Source organism: Sciurus vulgaris, assembly GCF_902686455.1.
Source record: "Sciurus vulgaris genome assembly, chromosome: 5".
NCBI classification, from domain to species: Eukaryota; Metazoa; Chordata; class Mammalia; order Rodentia; family Sciuridae; genus Sciurus; species Sciurus vulgaris.
The window spans coordinates 68,466,765-68,478,896 of record NC_136465.1 but is presented as its reverse complement, the minus strand read 5'-3'; the positions used below and the strand labels follow the sequence as shown (position 1 = coordinate 68,478,896).

General features: G+C 44.5%; 1 protein-coding gene across 19 annotated transcripts in view; it reads right to left on the bottom strand.

The window, feature by feature from the left end:
* CACNA1C (calcium voltage-gated channel subunit alpha1 C) overlaps window positions 1-12,132 on the bottom strand; it is a 724,379-nt gene that overhangs the window by 574,927 nt on the left and 137,320 nt on the right. For all 19 annotated transcript variants that reach the window (XM_079140298.1, XM_079140296.1, XM_079140300.1 and 16 more), the window contains exon 3: window positions 9,059-9,164. In XM_079140298.1, the coding sequence (XP_078996424.1) occupies window positions 9,059-9,164 (106 nt within the window). The remainder of the gene's footprint in view (window positions 1-9,058; window positions 9,165-12,132) is intronic.

The window sequence follows — 12,132 nt, the reverse complement described above, 5'->3', positions numbered from 1 at the left end:
CACAAAGGAATGTACTAGAAAAACAGAGTAAATATTTCAGAAGCAGAATACATCTGTGTAATTTTAACTACAACAGTAATCATAGTTACCATGATAACACCTTTATGTTTGTATTTGTGCTTTCTGCTTTAAGAGCATTTCTGTACATCCTCTCATTTGAACTTGCTGTGGTTCACTGAGTTATTATCTTTCTTATTACTTTATTTTATAGCTGAGTAACATAAAATCCAGGAAAGTGACAAGACCTTACTGCTAGTCAGTGGCAGAACTGGAACTAGACCCCAAAATATGATACCCAGCTCAATGCTCTCTTGCTATCTATCCATCAGAGGCCCTTTGTTTTAGACTATGGCTCTGTAATGTTTCCACACCTCCAGTAGGGCCTACAGTGTACTCAGACACATCCTCTAAAGTCTAACTCCATAAAAGGGACACGGTATAACCCTTTTACACTATAAAAGGTCTAGGGGTGGACACTGTTGAGGGCTGGGTGCTACTGTAGTCTCCCACATCTGATGCTCTTGGCCCTGCCACCAGACAAGTGCTAACTGGAGTCCCAAGAAAGCCCCAAATTCACATGCAGGCCCACATGGCTCTCGGGAACTGTTTCCAGTGATTCTGGAAACAGAAGGGTTATTCTGATTCTCACCTTGTCCTAAGAAGTTGGGCTGATTCTGGGCCCCACTCACCCCAATCAGAGATTCTCGACTACTTAGGAGAATTCCTAGGGCTCTGTGTAGTTGAGGAGCTCAGCTAATATGAATCATTGGTCCCTGGGAAAATAGGGCCTCAAAGTCAAGTCCACCTTTCAGATAGCAATGAATTAAAAAAAAGAAAAAAAAATTTAATTTAAAAAAAAAAACCCTCCTCCTTGTTTAACCCCCATGTTTCCCAGGTGGGAAAGGAGGGGCTCCACAGTTATATCCCTAAGATGCTTTAAAGATGACCTTAACTGCTGCTCCTCCATTGCACCCCTTGATAGAGAAACAAACACATAAATGACATACACTCCAGCTGAGGGCTCAAGAACTAAAGCACCATATTCCAAGCAAACACCCTGTATTCTAGACCTCAGGGAGGCCACACAGCACAGCAGTGAAAAGCACAGACAAAGGAATCTCACACCTGGGCCCATCTCAGCACTGCTGCTTCATAAGCTGGTGACCTTGAGTAAGTTCATTTCCCTGTGCCTCTTTCTCATCTTTAAAATGGAATGACTATAATAAGTATGCACAATTATTATAGATCAATTAAAATGTAATTAAATAAATAAAAGGGATGGTGAAAATTGCAGTAGAGGTTCTCGTGGAGTTGTTGAAAAGACTAAATGAATTAACACATTGTAATGTACTTAGAACAGTGCCAGCAATGTAAGTGTTGACGTTACTGTTGCTATTATTATTAGTTGGAAGGCACGATTCCAACAACTTCAATCATATGGAAACCAGTGAGAAGAAGGAAATAAAGGGGAGAAAAGGGCTTCCAAGAAGCCCAAATCAATGTTATAAAATCCACAAAGTAAAGCTAATGTACTTTTTCATATGTGAGTCCCTTGATCAGAATCTATTTAATCTTACTTTGCACATAACCAGAACCGACTAGGTTATCTACTTTCCTAGCCCACTGGAGAGAGGAGCAGCAAGCCAAAAGACTGGGTGCTGGAGCAGGCAGGAGCCCAACAGGGTGGGGTATGAAAAACATGTCTAAAACCCTTTCTTAGATCCTAGCATTCTGGGACCCTCTGGGGGTTCCCTGTCTCCTGATGGCTGCATGGTATTATTGTCAGTCCAATAATTGAATCCTAATGATTGTGCACTTCCCAAAAAAGGATGAAATATGCTTATCATTTTTCTTTTAAGGATCCAGGGATTTCTACTTTATATTCCAGAAAGACTTTCTTCAAATATATTTAAGTGCCGAGGAGTCTGATACATGAAAGGGGTTCCATTACATAAGAAGTGAATTTTATATAGAGCATTTTCCCCCCAGAATGAATAAAGATGGGTAAAAATGGAGCAAGAGGTGTCACCATATTTAGACTTCAAAGTATCACCTCTTCTCCTCCCATTCATCAGGGCAGACAATGCCTCCTCCTCTCTCTGAAATATTTAGTGGATAAACACTGAGTCAAACAATTGCCCCAGGCACCCTGAGGGTTTATGACCATTAGATTAGGCACGAATCTATCCAGGAGCTTGCCATCCGGTTTGAAATGTCATGTTCCCGATGAGGCAGAGCCGTGATCCTTGCTGGCCTCCTTTCCTGCTCTGGCCTGGTAACGTGCACTGTTCTTTCTCCTGATGGCACGGGTGCTGGGACAAGACTTTAGTCTGTGGTTTTGAACTACTGCATTCTACAGAGCAACCATTTGTCAAGAGGTATTCTGAGGAACTCACTCCTCAAGACACATGTTACCATCTGAGTTGGGAAGGTCATACCCCCTCTGCCTGGACAGGGAGTCACGGTACACTTTAACACTCAGGCAGGAAGCTGAAACTCTGGGTTAGGAACACAGCTCTGGAGATCACCAACTGCATCTATACGTGCTGTCTTCACATCATGGCTACCTCTCATAGAGCAAAACATTTGCATTATCTGAGTTTCACGTTCTCATCTATAAAATGGGATAACAATTGTATCCCTCTCACAACATTATTGTGATGCTTAAATACATTAATGTATACAAAGCATTTAGGAGAGCAAGTATAGGTGTTGCAGATTCATCAACTGTGCCTGTTGCTATTGTGCTAAAAGCCTGGAGATGGGGCTGCGGCTGGGGCTAAGCACCTGCCTAACATGCCCAATCCCCAGCACCACGAAAATAGAAAGGAGGCTTGGAGAAGTCTTATAATAATTTCCCTTTGGTCAATTCAGAATTTACTGAGTTTATTTTGCAACGGAATCAAGTTTTTGGGTTTTTTTGTTTGTTTGAAAATACCTGCTAACATTGCTACAGAGTGTTTCATCTTCGAAACATGTTCACATCTGCCTCATCGGGTTCTCACAGCAACCCTACACACTTCAGAGAATAAAGCAAAGAGTCCAAGCTGGGGTTTCATACAGGCCTGAGTTCAAAGTCCAGCTGTGCCACTCCCTCAGCAAGTCACTTTACTTCTTGGAGATTTAACTTCCTCATCTGAAATAAAAGGACAATGCCTGGCAGCCTTCATTCATTCACCTAGTCATTCACTCAACAGATATTTATCAAGAGCTGAACAGGTTCCTGTTACCAGTTAAAACACTGGAGATATTGCTATGAATAAGATGGATAAATTCTCAACCCTGTAGGAATCAAATAAATACAGTTTATTGGGGGGGGTATTAAAAATAGTATATGCAAAGCCCTGGCTCCTAGTGGAGACTCAATAAAGGTAATTATTATGACTAAGCAGGTATTACTACTCTCACTCACCAGAGGAGACTCAAACAGAAGGTTAAGTGACTGACCACAGCCACACAGTTGAGCTCTCTCTTCCTAGGTCAGTGCCTTCAACCCTGGCTCCAGTGCAGCTTTAAGATATACCCATGTACTGGTTCCACTTGGACCAGTTTACTTGGAATCTCTAAGGGCAGACCTCACTCAGTAGAATCCCCTTCTCAAAGCACTGGTCCAAGTTAATTCTCTTACCAAAAAACAGTCTCTCTGCTGCTGTCTTCAGCAATTCTGTGCCCCCTCGTTGCCTAGCACATGATTCAGGAACTATGTGCCTTGTTACCTGCGATTATTTATTAATATGTTTCATAATCCAGTGTATCTGCAAAGCGTGTGTGTCTGGTGCATTAGGATGACACACAAAAGATAGCAATAATAAAACCCATTTTTGTTGATCATTATTGTTGATGCATGAAAGCCCCACAAAAAGACTTCTTACTCACAGGCAAAGGCAACGATAAAAGAAACCACAGCCCACTGCACAAAGATGAGTGAAAGCCAAAGGGGCAGCTTTTTTAGTCAATTCTCAGAGCATGCCCCTCTCAGAGTTTGGAAGGCAGGACTCAGACTCATGTCAGAACTTGGGTTCAAATGAGGGATCCCCTGGTGGTGTCTTCAACCCAGCATTGCCTGGGAATCAGGAGGGGAAGTGACCTTGAATTTACAGTGCCTCTGACATGCCTTGGACCCCTAAGCTGACTGGCTAGAGGCCAAAAAAACCAAAAAGGCCTATGAGGGTGGGAAATGGAGTCACCACAGGCCACCCAGGACTCTCCCTGAGGCAGGCTCCTCTTCCACCATTAATGGAGCTCTGTTTCCCTCCCCATGTAATCAGAAAATGAAGGTAAGCCACCCAAAGACACATACCAATCCTGCTGGATTTGGGTTGCCAGAAAACAGAGATTTGGTGTCCTCTTGCACCCTTGTGAGGCAGAAGGTAGCCTGAGGAGCATTGATCCTAATGTACCCCCAGGTACCCCAGAAGGAGAATGACTTTCAGTCTCTGGTCTTGAGTTCTAAAGAACAGCATGCATGTTCCATTTCATGTGTTAATCTTCACAACCAGGTTATGGTGCTATCTTGCCTCAATTTCACAGTGATACATGAATACATCTGACCGCCCAAGCTTCTTCCTAGTCAGTTCCAGCCCCTTTGGCAAGACCACTCTCCTCTCACAACCCCTAAAGAAGAAAAGTCCAGCCCCAAAATCATTGCTTTTCTGGCCCCTTCCCTTCTTCCCACCTCCACTGAAAGCCTGGCTCTTGCTCCATAAAGTATACAACACTGTTCTTTGCCCAAGGTCAAATGACAGATATATTCTCTTAATACTCCAACTCAAGCCAAGTCTTTGTGGACCTGGAGATTTGCAGAGAACTGGGAGTTTTCCATGCACAATAGATTCTCTCTGCTGGCAGAGGTTATTCAACAGGTATCATACAATTTACCTACTGAGCAAGTTATTGACAGACTGAGTTTACAGTTGCCATATTGTAAATAATGGACTATATAACAGCTGGCATTGCCAGTACCAGGACTGTGAATAATCAAGAAGAGTACTTCATGTCATGGACCAGTTTAGGTTTCAGTATGTTTTATTAGCATGACGAAAAGATAACCAAGATAATGAGTTTGGGAGCAAAACTATATATTAGAATGGCACATAAGACTTTTATTTAACAATAGGGAAGGATCTTAAAAATAAAACTCTATTCTGGAATACTTTTCAACTCTTGAAAAGGAAATGAAGTGTTAGAAAAAAGAAGTGGGGATTAAATGCAATGGGTGGGAGAAAGCAAAGGGTCCAGGAAAGAATGGATGGGAGCTGACGGATTTGTGAGAGAAACTGAGGGCAGGAGCAAGCACAGATGTGAATTTGCAAATCCTGTGATGGGGCGAGTGTGCTTTGCTAAATAGACTGTTCTTCAACCCAACAGAGTGGGAAACCTCTCGGCAGTTGACGTATGTCATCTTTCTGTTTGGATCCTAGAAAGAGCTTGTGGGTAGACAGAAGCAGAATGTGGAGAGAACTGAAGGTGGATCTCAGACAATGGAGAACATTCTAAATCACTGCTCTCGAACAGAAGTGCACGGCCCCCTGCATCAGAACCACCAGGGTAGCTTGTGTAGTGGGCACTCCAAACTCACAGTATCAGACTCTCTGGGGCAGGGCTGGAAATTTGAGCCAGCTCACCATAGGCTTCTTACACCCCAGAGGCTGAGAACCACTGATAGCACATCACTGTCTCTCTTTTGCTATTGCTCAGAGCCAGACTCTAAAATGGCAATTCTTTATTAAAATAAAAAAAAAAAAAGAAACTATGACATTAATGGGAGAATTTTCAAGCTTCATTTTAGAGGTACTAAATCATTTAAGGAGTGAGTCCAGCATGACTAGTGGAATATTTCAGTCACTGGACTTCAGTGCACAGTTGTTATGCACCTACGACCTACCAGCCCAGGCAAGGCTACACACTCAGATCAACAGCCTCTTCTACTTTTAGCCCTGAGCTCAGCTCAGTTCCTCAAAGTCAGATTGTCAGCTTTGAATTGCCATGAAGTTCAGCTTTTGACTTACTGACTGGTCCCCTCTTTTATATTTTTTAACTGTTTCCTTAGCTTGCAAGATTTCACTCTCTGAAATTCTCCTCATACTTCTCAAACCAAACTTTTCCTATATCCTTTCTCAGGTCCTCTTTCTCCACCCACGCAGCAAACACTGCTCTCCAAGGGCCTTCAGCTCCTCCTGCTCTCTCCTGTGGCAGGTGCTCTGGTCCATGCTCATGATCTCTTCCTCTTCTTCTTCTCTTATTACCTGTTAGTCTACATCCTCATACAAAACTCGCCTGAGCTCCACCCCCACCAAATACCCATTGAACATCACCATGCATACATCCCAGGGGTTCCTCACTTAACAAAGTCCTAATCGTATCCATAATCCTTAACACTTAGATGTGACCTTCCTCCTGAAGTCCTTCTCCTTGCTAATGCCACCTGGTAACCCACTCATCATGCTGGAACTCAGCCCTCTTCTTTGCCTGAAATATCCAGCTGGTCACATGTGCAGGCAAGTACACCTTCTAAATCCACCACCCTCTCTATCCCTATTGTCACTATCATCTGCACTTTGGCAAAGTTTCCTTTTTTCTTCACAGTGAGGCTCCAACTGAGCTACTGAGTCCTTCTTGCTAGAAGAGTCCTCTCCTGCTCTTCAGGGGCTACTCATCACTGGAAGTTAAGTCCAGTTGTTGGCATGGACCATGAAGCTGCCATCACCTGGCTCTTCTCATTCACTCAAAATCAGCACCCCATCATTCAAGGCCTTTGCACATGTGCATACCTCAACCCAAAACGCCTATTTGGGCCTGGAAATTACCTCTTGAAAGACCTTTCACCATTTGCAAATATTTTCTTATATTTATCTTTCCTATTATTCACAGGGTCTACCTCTTGAAATATTTCAAATCCCGTGCCTGGCTACAGGTGTGAATGCTTGCCAAGTGATTCCACAAGCATATGGTAGACGAGCAGAGGGAGAGAATGAAGGGAGAATTTCAGGAAAGAGGCAGTCATGATGGTCCAGGCAAAAAGCAATTCAGGTTTGGGTTGGGATGAGAAGGAAGATAGTGAAGATGATAACCATAATAAGGTCCTACACTACCAACACCCAACACTCAGCCCTTACTGCAGCACTGGTCCACAGCTGATGTGGGTTTTTCCATTGTTGTTCGTTTTAGGAGTGGATTTCTGAATCCTTGGCTACTGCCTCGAGGACCCCACCATTCAGTTCATAGCATTGGCTACCCCAGAGAAGGTATGAGAATGCAGAGAATGAGGAGTCAATGCACAGTTTTATTGAGGTGTCATTCACATACCTTAAAAAACCCCATCCTAAGTAATTGATTCAATGATTTTGTGGCAAGTTCTAGTTTTAGAATACTTCCAAAGCTCACTGGTGTGATTTAAAACAAACTGCAATCTGTCCAGCATCTTCTATGCCACCTCCAGAATAAGTCCAACCTTAACCCTTTGTTCTCTCCCATAGGACCCTCCAACTCCCAGAGGTACAGTGTTGATGGGTCCTGAGCAGCACAGGGCTTCTCTCTAGGCATCCACACAAGCATCCCTCCTAATCCTCCTGGGAATTGTGAGAAGAGAGGGTTGTTACGTGGTCATCTCTGGGAACTAAGGTAAAACAAATCTCCTCTGCCCACAAAGTACCCCAAAGCCTCACAGGCACCAAAACAAGACTTGGATTCTTTTTGTAACCAGTTCTCTTTTTGAAAAGCTGCAGATTATTATGCTGCAGGGGGATTCTGGAAGGACCACGGAAGGGGAGGGAGGTGGACATACAGAGAAATAATAGAACAGAAGGAGCTCCTGCTTTGGGGAGACTGTTTGGCTTGTACTTATTTTGACACGGGGACAATTTCTTGCCTATTAAGAGACAAGGTCATGCCTCAGATGGCTGTGTGGACTGCAGCTGATGGTCTGTCATGTCATCACTCAGCACACACTGTCCAGCTTGGGAACCTTGGGAATGTGTCCCTACCACAGGACCCCATACCAAGCCATAAGCCCCAGCAGCCTTCCACACACTGAACACCTTAACCCATATGGGTCTGCAACTAATTGCAAAAACATGCATCAGATTTACTTTCCAAAGGGGCTAAGTGATATGTCAAAGGTTATAAGACAAAAGAATTATTCCCCAGATAGCATCAGAAGCTGGCATCAATGGAAAAGAGACTCCTATGATCTCCTGCTTCTTCTAAAAGCAATCTCATCCAATAAACCAGTCTTACTCACAAAAGGAAGGTGTTGGCAACAGGGGAAAAATGGTGGCTCTGGTGACCAAACACTGCTTTGGGAGACTCACATGAAAAGTTACACTGTCGTCTCCAGGGGAAAGACAAGATTGTTCTACATGCCCATCACAGAGGCATCCCCAAGTGGCCCAGTTTCACCAAGTGCATTCCAGAGCTCTTTTCCTCACATGCCCAGACGGACCAAAGGCCTTTGTAATGACTTTGCGCTCAGCCAAAAGTAAACACACTCTCCACTTTTTCCATGGACAAATCCTAACCCCAAACTGCCAGCACTGGCCTCTCCACAATCCAAATGGAAAGCCGCCTTTCCCAAGAAAATGAAACCTTTTTAACTCAATAATACATATTGGCTGCAAAAGCAAACTTTCCTGAAAGCTTCCTAGAAATTATTTATCATGCAATCATGCAGCGAGGCTGCAGATCGCCTGAGCAAACACTACCAATAGAACAAAGGCACTCAAAATACATAGGACAAATGATCCAAGAATAAATGCTCACTCCAGCACACCTGCACTTGCAACTTAGGCAGCACATTTTGTAACGCGCACAGGATCTGCTACTCAACACACACATACACACAGCTCACTGCCTCCTAATTGGAATATTCTTTCTGAAAACAGGATACGATAAGACAGGTGCTGATTTGAATAAAGAGCAAAATGGCACTCCAGATCTGAGCTCTGCAGCGCTTTGGTACATGTCAAACGCACATCTTACTTCTCTCTCACATTCCAACTTGAATCCATGCAATCCAAGCTCAGTTCTCCACCAAGTAGTAAGAAATGCCTTGAGGACTTACCAGGTTGGAATTGGTGGCATTGGAATCATCTTCTGGAAAGGGAATATAGATTGCTAAGGCCACACAATTGGCAAAAATAGTCAGTAAAATAATTATTTCAAATGGTCTGAGGAAGGGAGTTAAGGAAATTAATGCTGCAGCAAGCCCAAGTGAAACAAATATACATCTCTTTTATTTTTTTTAAATGAATCAAAGATTGGTAAGAATTTTGTTTAAACAATGCATTCCAAGCCCCTTGTATTCTGAAAAGAAACATATGCCTTTTTAAGTGCTTCTAGTGGTGCCCCGCCAAAATTTTTCCTAATATGTCAAAAGCAGTGGAGGCCAGTCGCGTGCCAGAGTAAACACAGATTTCTAAAAACTTTTTCCCCTTCTTTTATTTATTTAGATTGCATTTGACTTCATTTTCCCTCATGCATGCTTGGAGTGGCTTTTACAGAGCAGTACCTGCCCCAGGCAGGGCTCCCTGGCACCCCATTTCCACGTGGCTTCTGCACTACCACCAGGAGACCCAAACACAACTGGGAAGAGAGAGCATTGGAGTGGAACTTTAAGACGAAGCCATTTTTCATGCTTTTCATTAAAATTTGGAGAATTTACTTTTTAATCTTTGAAAGTGAAAAGTGTTTTTCCTCCTCCCCGCCTCTCCCTCCTCCTCCTTCTCCTCCTTCTTTTCCTCTTTCATTTTCTGACAGAGTCCAGACAACCTGAAGCCTGTCTGGGATGAGGGGTTCAGGACCCCCTAGAGTGTGGCAGGACGTGTGCTGTGTGTTTAGAGAAGGGCAGCCATCTCCCCTTTAGGGACACCCCTGGTTCTACAAAGGCCCTGCCTCCTGTGAGCGAGGCTCCAGTTGCTAGTCCTCCTGACTTCTCCATTGATGGTGCCGGGCTCTAGAGGGACAACCCAGAGTTCATTAACCAGTAACTAGGCACTCTGAGGTTCCCAGGCCCTGACTTCTTCACCAGAATAACAGGACAGGATACACCCTCTGGAGGGCTAATGGGATAACACCCTTCCAATGAGCCCTGCCCCACACCCAAATGAAAGCCAGAAAAGGAAGCTCCACAGGAAGGGCCCAAATTGTGCACCACTTCTACCCACCTGTCCCTACCACCAACTTTCAGCCTCATTCAGAGTCTTAACAGAAGAAAGAAGAAGGGGGGTGGAACTTGCTGGGGGAAAGGAGGAGTTTAATTCTTCCAGAGAAATCTCCACTCACGAAAGTACAAATTTTGAAGGAGGAAAACCTTAGAAATTATCTGGTCCAAACCTCTGAGGCCCAAAGAACCCAAGAAACTTTTCCAAGGATCCCTTACAGATTAATGACCAGCCAAGACTAGAACCCAGGTTTCCTGCCCACCCAGTGGAGTGCTCACTCCCTGTCACACACAGCCTTCAGAATTGTGTTCATGGGCAGCACTGGACCAGGGTCACAGAATGCTGGAACTAGGAGAAATCTGAGTAATTATCTAGTGACAGTTCCCCTCAGCTCCAAGGGACAGCTGAGGATCCACTTAGCCAGCACACCTCCTACAAGGTGCCATTTTCCATGTATGCCTTGGTATCAAAGGGCAGCATGCAGTTGACCTGTCCAACCTCCCCACTGTACAGATATGGACAGTAAAACAACTGTCCAAGATTCCAACCTGGCAAAGAACAAAACCAGGGTCAGAACACAGACCCAGTCACTAATCTCTTAGCTCATGCTGCCCTTGAGTTGGCCAAGGAGTCAGTGGTGATGTTGCGGGCACAAATGCTGGGGTAGGTATGGTGACACTAAGGACAGGAGCTAACTCTCATTGAGAGTCTGCTCCATGCTAGGCACTGGTCTAACTGCACCACACAAACACCCAACATGGAAAAAATAGTTATCACTCCCATTGTTAAGGGAGGAAACTGAGGCACAGAAAGGTATATGTTAACTTATCTAAAGTCACAGAGCTGGTGGCAGGATGGGATCCAGTATGGGTCCAGGCTCTGAATTTGTAAGGGCTCCTCTACACTGATCTCACCTGTGCTACCCTAGAACATTTTCAGGACGTCAGTTCTTTCAGCCCTCCTACTGCAGTACCTCTTTCCTCCCAAACCCTTTCCCACCAGCTTACGAGAGTGACACTCAACCCAGGGGCTGGTAAGTTTCATTCTCATCATCTGCTACCCTTGCTCTTCCCTCCAGAGCAAGGGCTCCAGAAGTTAGCTGAGCCATTCTTCATATGCCTCCATTTGTCAAATGTCAACTCTCTGTCTCCACCATGATGGGGATACCTGAGTTTGGGGTGTTTCATGTGCTGTCAGTTCCACCTCCTGCCCTGCTCAGGCTATCCATCCATCATGCTACGCTAAAAGCTAGCATAACCGGGCTAATGTTGGAAACAATAATGTATAAAAAAACCAATCAGGCAGATAAGAAGAGCCATCAGCTGAAAAGCAGAGGAGAACCCAGGTAAGCCCTGGATGCACTGCATGTCACCCTGAGAGGACCAGATCATTTTTCAAACTGCCTTTTTAATGACAGCATCAGATTCTACCTTTTCATGAGCCAGCTGGCTAGTACATCAGATTAGCTCCTTACCTGCCCAGCTATCCTTCTTAGGAGGTCTAGGAGTGCCACCCATCAAACATTGCTGAGAAAGACCCTCATCCCCTGCTCCAAGTGGGAAGTACATTCCCCTGGGAAGGGTGGCTGCCACACACGTGCAGTTGAAGCTTCTGACCCAGGTCCCACCCTGGTACTTGTCTAGTCCCCACCTGTGCTTGACTTGCAGGGTCCCTCAGTTCTCTCACTCCATGGTTCTGCTTCAAGCAGCTCTGGAAGCAGCCTATGGAGCTGACCAAGCCCAGTCTCTCACTCACTCATCAGGAGACTGAAACCATACTACATCGCTCAAGTCAGATCAGGCAATTCTGCAGCAGCCCCTTGATTTGAAATGCATTCTTTTGAAGTTACTTTTTAGTTGAGAGGCTCAAACATTCATAGAATAAATACTGCTTGCTCTAAAGGAACTTTCTTTTAGCCCAGATCATCTTTTTCTACCTTCTGACCACTACCCAATATTTTTAAATCTTTTCCTAA